Raw genomic sequence first — 9,875 nt, forward strand, 5'->3', positions numbered from 1 at the left:
AAAACACAGAAATTTTAGATAAACCACGAAATTTTAGATTCGAGGTTCTTCCGTGTTTTCGCAGCTATTCTACAAAGTAGTGTTGAGATGACACCACCTATAGTCATTCTGAGCAGTCTTTTGAAGACTTGATGGGAACCTATACCTATGGAGCATCGTTCATGGCCCGGATCTTGCGATTAGGATGGCGACATCTTAACGGTGAGTGATGGCGATTCTTTTTCACCTAAGCTAACGAATTCTTTTATAATAATATTACTTTCTTTTGTACCCAAGAAGGAGAACAAAAGTTTTCCCTTACTATTGATGAATGCGTCTATGGAATTGATAAGCACTTGATAGCTTTGGTTTGGGATTGCCATTACGACCCTATGCACGCGTGGGGATATATGACGGATAACTCATACCTATATGAATATGCCTATTTCCATGAGTATTATGGGGGAGGGTATTTCATTATCATGGACCAAGACCAATATAACATCATACGAGTAGCCTATCACTGAATGTAGGCACAACCATGTTGTTCATCATGATGAACATTCTAGGGGAACGGCGGTTTTATACGCCAATAATATACGGTGGTGGCGTTTTTTCCTTGCTTTTAGGAGGGGCGTCGTAGGTATGACATTCCCGAGTTTTAGTTGCTACACTGGCGAGCCCATACCTTGAGGCATAAGTACCTTCTTATGCCTGTCTTGGTTGCCGCCTTATGCGGCGCTTGCCTACCGTGATACGTACCGCGATTACCGCAGATTGGAAAAGGGTCGAAATCATGAGACCTACCAATCGTGTAGTCAGATCATTCGAGCCATGACTTGGCGGGATGGCAGGTGCAACCACATTTGGTTGCTCCTTACACCCCATCAGACCAAATAACACTAGAGAGGTTAGCATTAGTTGATGATACCGCGGCGTAAAGGCGTGGCAAGTTGTTATGGCATGGCGGGATCGCGAAAAGAACCTCATATAGAAGAGGAGGATGGCGAGTAAATCTTTGGGGTGCAGGTAAGTTTTTAGTTAAGTTAGTGTGCGCTTATGTCCCAAGCAATTTAAGTCATTAACCCCATAATGGGTGGAACTCTTATAGTGTTCGTCGGTTTTTTTATTTCCTATATTAGTATGTTCTAACCGTGTTTTGCGGATATTCGAATTTCAGCGTTTCCATGGTATTTTTCTACCCTCTTTATTTAAATGCTTTGAGGACAAAGCATGCTTTTTGTTTGGGGGCATAGAAACTTCGTGTAATTAAGGCATCTGTTAGGATATAGATATGTATAATATGCACTTGTTTTCTAGTTAAAATTTCAAAAATTCAAAAATATAAATAAAAAGTATGCTAGACACTTAGGAATATTGGTATTGTTTTCTTTCTCCATGCTTTTAACAATCTAGAAGTCTCACGTAGGCATTTTTGCATCGAGAATAATTGTTAGAAACTTAGGTTAATATGTAGGTAATAATCTTTGCATCTATCTATAAATTTATTACATGAGTATCTATGATGTTAGCAGTAAGTTTCTGAAATCTAGGCTAGAGTACTTATTCTACAAATCCTGTGAGAATATAGCCTAAAGCCTTATATGAGTGAAACATTTGAGAAATGACACAAGGGAGAAGTAAAATCCGGATAGAGAAATCACACGTCCACTTGCTTGATCACTAAACCATATCCTAAGCGAGAATTTAGGCCGCTCTTTGGATCGATATAGCCAGAAATTCAAACCTATGAATTATTTTCCGCTAGTCGGCCACTCGAGCCCCTTCTTTAGCCTTCCATAAACCACAATTCCTTTACCCTGTTACAAAAACAAAACAAAATAAAAAAAAAATAATAAATCAACCTACCCAATCTAGAATAAGTCTGAGAATAGAATGAGTGAAGAAAGAAGAAGAGAAAAACCTGTGTAAACAAAAGTTAGTTAATTGCTTCAGAAAATAAAGAAAAGAAGTTTCCATCCAAAGAAAAGAAAAAAAAAATAAATAAAAAAAAAAAAAAAAAAAAATAGAATAAAAGGAGTCAAAAGCCAAAGAAAAAAAAAAAAAATGGCTAAGGATGGAAACAAAGTGTAGAAGCAAAAGTAAATAACAAGGTTTTCTCTAGTTACATAATATGAAGACTCTATCATCTCAGACTTGTCCTTTTTGAATATCCATTTCCTTCCTTCTTAAACCATCTCCTAATCCCATGACACCTAATAAAGACCTCTAGCTCAATTAGGAATAGGTTAGTGTGATAGTAAGTGGCGGATGTGTTTGATCGACCCGGCTTCCTTGTTGTCATTGAGATTGTAAGGTAAAGTGTGCCCACTGCACCTTTGGAGTAGCTTAAACTTGAGTGGAAAAATCAGAGAGGTTTTTGTCTTGACATTTATGTGAGGACCTACTTAAGGGCGCTATTTCGAAGTTCTCGAGAAACAAACCCGCTAAACATTTCATAGTATTACTCATTGTTATATGTTTATTGTAGATGATTGATTATTATGCATATATTAACTTAGGGTTTTCTTGTTATTCTTATGTAATTGCTATAGAGATGTATAGATAGTTGAGCATGAAGGGGAAAACAATAGTTTTATTTCTTAGTCGTTGTAGTATAGATGAAGTTTGTGAGTACCTTTCTTTGGAAAACTCTCCACGAGGCTATAACTTCGTCCACTAGGGAATTCCTAGTGGTTTAAGGCCTTGTTGCATATGGTCAATGCAATCGCTTTCAGTGAAACGAGATTAGGTAGAACTCCATTTTTGGTCACTTATTCTAATTTCTCATATTTGCTTGAGGACAAGCAAAATCTTTTTTAGGGGGGTGGTTTGATAAGAGCCCAAAACTGTAGTTTTAACCCCTTAATAATCATCTTGTTAGACCAATTATGTGAATAATAAGTAAGAGTTAATACTGATTACGTGTTTTATGCATTTCGGGCTTCAAAGTCCATTATTGTGAGAAATGTGCCACTTTAGCGAGATAAAGGAGCAAAAGTCAGCAGAACTTCGAATGCCATATCTTTGGACTCAGACCTCGGATTGAGGCCTACCTTATGTCAAAACGACCGGCTCGGAAAAAGAGCTTTGCAATGGTCCAAGCCTTGACCCAATCAGAGGAGCAGAAGTGGACGAAAAGTCTGTGGAAGCTAACTGCAGCTGAAGAGGCCTTTTGATTTGAAAGAATTGGGTTTTGGGCCCGATTCTCTGCCCAACCCATGGCTCCAAGCCCATGCACGAATTTTGGATCTGGATGTATAAAAACAAAAGCTTAGCTCTTTGTTAATGGTAGCTAGTTAGACCTAAATTAAGATATAGAATTATAGATCTAGTTTTATTAATTAAATTAAGTTTTAGTTCCATTAAAATTCTTGTTTTAGATTAAATCCTTGAATCATTGTTCTTGATAGATTAGATAAATAAAGTAGTATTTTTTATCAAGTTCAATTTCTCATTTCCATTTTAGATCTAAATTCAATTCTTGTCATTGTTTTATTCCGACCATTAAATTAGATTCATTATTGCTAAATTAAGTAAGTCTCAATTTCTCACATTATGTTTAGTTTAGATTCAATGGTAAATGTTAGATTGATGACTCAAGGCTAAACCTCCATTAGAGGGGTTGATGAAGCCTTGATGAAACCTTAGTTGTTTAGTATAGAAACGTTGTAGCATCTATTCCACTCTAGAAGGTCGGCGTTTAGCCATGAGAATGTGTGAGGCGACCTCACATGCTAGTTAGTACTTGGTAGAAATGCCATGAACACTAGGGATTAGACTCGAATTCTTTGCCGTGAAAGCGTAAGAATCGAGATACCACAATCTGTACTAGGTCATTAAGTTGGATTCGAGGTGGATTCGATTCCCCTCTAATTCCTTTATCTAGAGTCAAACAATAGTATTTCCATAGCATTTGTAGTTAATTTCTAGTAATCATCTTAAGTAAGTATGAAGTAGTATAATATTTAGTAAAGCTCTCATTGACTTAAGAGTGACTAGTTAGACTTAGAAAACAATCCATGCTAGGGAACTAGGAGTGGAACGAACTTCGTACTCCATTTAGTGCAATTCGCATTGAGAGTAGAAGCTTTGATAATTGACACGTAAAAGAAAAAGTTTAGTTTACTTACGTTTTGGATTCGTAGTTCATTTCGTAGGTAAACTATTCATTTTACATTTATCATTAGGCCCTGACCAACTAGCAAATCTAGGGCGAGTATCAGCAATCATGTCTATATTAGGACAAAGACAATGAAAGTACTCATAAAACCAAATCTCTAAAAGTCCTGTGAATCTTGCAATCTGAGGACTTCTACTTTCGAATGTCTGTGAAGATTTATCTAACGCTGATATCAATGTGGCATATATTGAGCTACCAAGGTCATAATCTTTCATATTATGCAAATCAGAAACATAAGCATAATATCCAAGTCGTACCGTAGAATGACCATTTGGAAACATAACATGTCCAATAAAAAACATCAAAAAAACCATAACATACACATGAGCACCCTCACTACCAGGTAGAACAGTCAAAGCTAACTCCACTCGTGTATCAGGATCCAAGAGGGGTTCCATATATGCAGTCTTAATTTGAGATAGCTTAGTACCAGAAGAATCATAAGCATCCGCATCCAAGCGAGAAAAACTCATAAGCATACTACCCATATTCTCATAATTTGTATTAAAAGGTATCGGTTGGCCTATATCGATACTCAACCCAGAAATCATGGCGAAGTCTAGTGGTGTGAACCCTAACTCCGCACAAGGAAAATGAAATGTATGAGTTGTATTTCACCATCTTTCTACTAAAGCTATGACCACTGCCCAATCAGCCTTCTCATAATCTACATCAACCAAAATACCCAAAGGTGTACACAGAATACTATCTCTAATATGTACAAACTCATCCAAACTCTTAATAACCTTCCACCACTCTTTAACACCAAGTTAAGCCGATCTAACTCGATAGTCAATAACTTGCTGATATTATGAAAATAATAATAATGTATATAAGATAAATAATTAATTAATATATAATATTCAAAATATTTAATCAAAACTAATTAATTACCTGAGAATTAGCCACAACACTTGACACGTGTCTTGTATCATGTGTAGAAGACACAACTTGCATATCAAGTGTTTCACTGGGATTAAATTGTCAATTGAAGTCATTCATTTGATACTCAAGTACATACAGATGTCTATCAGTCGGCGCAACATCCTCGACTTCTTCCCCTCACCGTTTTGTTCTTCTATCTCTACCTCTACATTATCGCCAATGTCATTTGTGTACTGCCAATATACATCGTCATCGCCGTTGAAAGATTGAAAAGGATCCATACAAAATTTCAAGAGTTTAGGTAGGTTGTTTTTTTTTAACTAAGGAGAGGATTTATAATTGAGAGAAAACTTAAAAGTGATTGAGCCACGCGGTTTTGGTCATCCTTTTATAGATATAGCATGCGGTGTTGAGAACACCGTGCGGTTTTTGGAAAACCGCGTGGGCTTAGGCCTGTCACATGAGCTTCTATGGCGCAATGTTGGCAAAACCGCGTAGACTATATGACACAGTTTATTCAAAACCGCGTCATTTGATGTCGAAAATTTGATGTTGCTCATAAAGATGATTAGTGTTTTTTTGGTTTGGCGTTTAGTTTAGTTAAAAAAATTAGTGTTTTTTTGGTTTCACTCCTAAAGATGCTCTAACATATAAACTAGTGCGAAACTCGACAATATTGATTTCGTACATAAAACTGTCTCAATGTCATAAACACAATTATCAAGATCCCAAGTTCAATTCTAAACTGTATGGTAAACTCCAAACGTTTACATTGATTTAGGTAAAATCTCCCTGTCCTGCTGTTAGAATTTAGTAATATTGGGCTGAGCCTTCCACCAGAGAGAAATTGGGTGTGTGCTCACTATATTCAACTATAGCTGAAGGAGGAAGCCGTCCGACGGAGATATCATGCACTGTCGTGAAAAGTGGGAATAATTCATGCCAACCACGTTTGCTCAAGACCTCATACAGTTCTCTAGCCGTTGATACGCCCTTCAACAAAGAAACAAACTTCAGTTCAATAGTATAGAAACACATTATAACGAATGATGACATTAAGCAATCAACTTAGTGTGTTCTTTCAATTTTTCCTTTTTAAGGCCCAGCCTACTTGGATTTCCCATCCAATGTCCCTCCACCCTGATTCTTATTAACAAAAGTGTTATTTGTCAATGTGCAAAATATCTCCTAAAAGACGTTCTTTGCAGCTTGTGCTGTAGCAATATTTACTTAGTTGATATGCAGAAAAGTCTATTGACATTTTAGTAGTTCTTAACATCAGCAGAGAGCACTTCTAAGGAGACTATACTTGACGCTGATACCTAGTCCTTAAAAAGAGACAGGGTAGGAACACGCAGCAATGGATGATGTGCACAAACACGGAATCACTTTAACAACCAATCCAGTGAAAATATTACTGAACCAACTGAAAAGTAAATCTTAAACATCTGCCCCTCAATTCTTTATTGTATCTGACCTATTTATGTAATTATGGTCTTCTCACATAGAGTATATGCTTTTCGTTTGTAAGCTTAAAAATGCAGGAAGAACAAGGAAATGGCAAGTTTGTGGGTCTTTCACTAGGGTTCTTATAACAAAATTTCTGCTGTTAGCGGGTAAGAAAATATACAACAGTGCCGGACAAGGGACACAGAATTTATAGGACATTGTTACGAAGGTGTATACATATAACAGAATAATTCCTTTGACAAAACCAAAATATTCAGACCTTCTTGATGCTTGGCAATGTTAAACAGTCTTTGAAATAAAAAAAATTAATTCATAACCCACTACTATTTACCTGCAGTTTCTGGCCCTGCAACATCTCTGCTTCAAGCTCATCGAACGACCTGGATAGTACACAAATACAAAAACGATAACTTTGTAAGTGATAAGATAAACATTCAAGTCGAAGAAACATTTTATGTGTACCCAGAAGTTCCAGTGAAGAGAAGAAAATGACCTTTTCCCACCATTCCTTGCAAAAGCCTCTGCAACTTTTCTGTTTCTGCCTCCCACTATAATAACATGAAAAATCATTGTCTTGAAATGGTATTTGATTGGAACATTGTATAAAGATTAAAAAAATAAAAATGTATCTTTTCCCTTACAGCATGTAGTTATAAGATCAGCAACACCACAGCTCTCAAAGAAGGTGCTGTCCTTGACTGTTGAGAACATCAGCTTTGAGAACGTTTTCATCTCTCTTAGACCGATTCTCATTATCGCTGCCTGGTTAGTCATGAAACAAAAATAGGTCAAGTTTTTTCCTGTATACGGTTGGTTGGTTCACCATAGTCAAGAACCTGTTAAATAATATACCTTGGTGTTGTTTCCCATCTCCAAGCCATCAACAAAACCTGTGTTAGAAGTAGAATCAAAATTATCAATTTCAGTGATTAGCAGGAGTATAAAGAAGAAAACCTTGAAAGAAAGAGAGGAGACGGAGCCTAAAAGTGAAAACCTGCTGCAAGGGCAACAACATTTTTTAGTGTCCCACATAGTTCAACTCCCTCCACATCTTGTACCTGCTCTTTTCACAAAACATGAAAGGAAGTCAATCATCCCTACCAATTAGAATGTTCATATCAAATTTTGTGCACAGCTTTTGTAACTACACTGGATGTTGCACAAGTTACACATGTTTTGTTTCGACTACTTAAGTTACTCTTGTGCAGTACTATTGACAAAAATACTAAACATTATGAACAAGAGCAGGCATGACTCACAGGCGAGACATGGAAATACGAAGTGCTGAACAGCCGAACCCATCTCTGTGCAACCTCTCTATCTTCTCTATATCCCACAGTTGCCTCACTAAATTTTTCCACTGCAATCTACATTACCAATTTCAATCAATCTTATCAAAATATTTTCACATATGCCTTAACAAGGCTACTACTAACCGACAAACAAATATAACGCTGGTTACCTCATTGGCAATGTTTGCTCCCATGAGAACACAACAATTAATCCCAAGTTGGTCAGATATAAGAGTGGAAATCATGCATGGTCCTTCCATCTTCACCTCCATACCTTTAATTAGCGAAATCGCTTTAACATCAGGTTTCACTTTCCCTACCAACCTTCTACATATACCCTCCATAAATTGATGAGGAGTCACAAATACCAACATATTCGCATCCTTCACTGCAAACACCCCATAAAAACAACTATAATCAATAATTGGACTAGTCCCGTTCCAATGCACATAAAAAACAATATTTCACCTGCATGTTCAATGTTGGGGTCCGCAACGACATTCTTCCCAAGCTTTATACCAGGTAGATACTTAACATTCTCCTGTTAAAGGTACCAATACTCATAAAAAAATGTATGGGGCGTATACATAAAAATCGTAAAAATGAATAAGAAACTGGACTTACTTACATTGGTTTGGTTGATGACCTCAGTGAGTTTTTCACCAGTTGGTAACGTTTCCTCAAAAACCCACATCTTAACTTCATCTAAAAAATCAATAAAAATTTTAGTCTACTTGCATTGCATTAAAAAAAAAATGAAGGAAGGACTAACCATGAAATGAGGAGAGTTTAAGGGTGTTAGAAGCAATAAGTTTTGAAGCAACACTACCCCAATTCCCACTGCCAACAACCGTCACCTTGTATTTAGGAACCACTTCAACCTGGGACGTAGGTTCGTTTTCTTGTGTCATTTGATTTTCTAATGTTGGTGCCATCAAGAAGACTTTCTTTGTGTTTCTTGGAAATGTGAGAAGGGAGAAGAGGTGGATTTTAATGGAGGTGGAGGGATATAATAGAAGGTACAGTTGGGCGGAGAATGACAGACACGTCTTTCGTTGGAAACAACGTGGATGCTGTTAATTATGGCGGTTACCTCTATGGCATGTTGCACGGTTCAACCCAATTTCGTACCTTACCAGGTGCCGACTAGCCAAGTCGGTAAAACTTTTGGTTGATGAGGTTTGGGTCTCGAATCTCGCCAGAATCAAAGAATTACTGATCTCATTTACAACCAAAGAGTTACTGATCTCATTTACAACCAAAGAGTTACTGATCTCATTTACAACCATCTTTAGTGAAAAATAAAACATCAAAACGGCTCCCACTTGTTTGGTTTGACTTTGTCTCCAATGTACAATGCAGTGTTCAATAACATGTGTAGACTAGCTATAATCCGTGGCTACGCCACTCTTGCCTCAAATACTTCCTTTGAAACATTTGTTGGATATTTTTTCTAACTGAACTCAATTTTGACTTATTTAAATGACCAAAGCATAGACTTAACTTGAACTCACAAATACTAATTTAGCTCCTGGCTTCCCAATTATATAAATGTTTTACTTTCATATGGTCGATTGTGGATGTATTTATTTGATATTTAAGGTATGGTTTTGTTTGTAGTTTAATTGTCTTGGAGCTTAGTTGGGTGTGCCTGTTAACTGGGTTTTAGGAAAATTGTGGATGGCATTAGTAGACTTGGTAATTGTGGTTAGTTTAATTGTCTTAGAATCTATTAGAGTTTCAATCCGGAAGGACTGTTTTGGTTTAACCTGTTTTTAGTAGTATATACTAAATAGGACTCTCAAAATATTTTTAGCACAAATCCTGAGGAAATCAGAATTTAACCCGTGGCTACACCACTCAAGTCATAATTAAATGAATACATGTAAATTTAACTTTTACAGTAGAATTACCATATTTTTTTTCTTTGACCTTTAAATTGAACTTGTTAGTGTCATTGTGATACCCTTAACTGAATATACCTTAGAAAATCATCTTAGCCGAGTATATGTTTTGAGAACAATTTGTTCATCCAGAAGCAGAGTGTACGTAGACAACTTTAAGTG

The 9,875-nt window shown here is 36.6% G+C and overlaps 1 protein-coding gene across 2 annotated transcripts; it reads right to left on the bottom strand.

The window, feature by feature from the left end:
* Positions 1-5,703: 5,703 nt before the first annotated feature.
* Positions 5,704-9,063, bottom strand: GPDHP (NAD-dependent glycerol-3-phosphate dehydrogenase family protein). 2 transcript variants are annotated; one of them, XM_086559937.1, is made up of 11 exons: positions 8,582-9,063; positions 8,438-8,514; positions 8,278-8,350; positions 7,980-8,197; positions 7,777-7,884; positions 7,512-7,575; positions 7,370-7,407; positions 7,159-7,279; positions 7,011-7,065; positions 6,849-6,897; positions 5,704-6,040 (listed from the first exon to the last, which is right to left on the bottom strand). In XM_086559937.1, the coding sequence occupies exons 1-11, from the start codon at positions 8,742-8,744 to the stop codon at positions 5,858-5,860; spliced, it is 1,149 nt and encodes a 382-aa protein (XP_086416063.1). In that variant the 5' UTR covers positions 8,745-9,063; the 3' UTR covers positions 5,704-5,857. The 2 variants fall into 2 exon arrangements, with proteins under 2 accessions (XP_086416063.1, XP_086416064.1); XM_086559938.1 differs by having other exon boundaries at positions 8,639-8,878.
* Between the last annotated feature and the right edge of the window lie 812 nt (positions 9,064-9,875).

The sequence above is a fragment of the Coptis chinensis genome, chromosome 5 (assembly GCF_015680905.1).
Source record: "Coptis chinensis isolate HL-2020 chromosome 5, ASM1568090v1, whole genome shotgun sequence".
NCBI lineage: Eukaryota > Viridiplantae > Streptophyta > Magnoliopsida > Ranunculales > Ranunculaceae > Coptis > Coptis chinensis.

What these genes read in the sequence shown, in the direction of transcription:
- GPDHP (XM_086559937.1), bottom strand. Translation starts at nt 8,744, where the DNA reads ATGGCACCAACATTAGAAAATCAAATGACACAAGAAAACGAACCTACG. An exon ending in CGTATTTCCATGTCTCGCCT is followed by an intron (nt 7,576 to 7,776) that starts GTGAGTCATGCC and finishes TGAAAAGAGCAG; the next exon opens with GTACAAGATGTGGAGGGAGT. An exon ending in TGCAGGGCCAGAAACTGCAG is followed by an intron (nt 6,041 to 6,848) that starts GTAAATAGTAGT and finishes TCTTTGTTGAAG; the next exon opens with GGCGTATCAACGGCTAGAGA.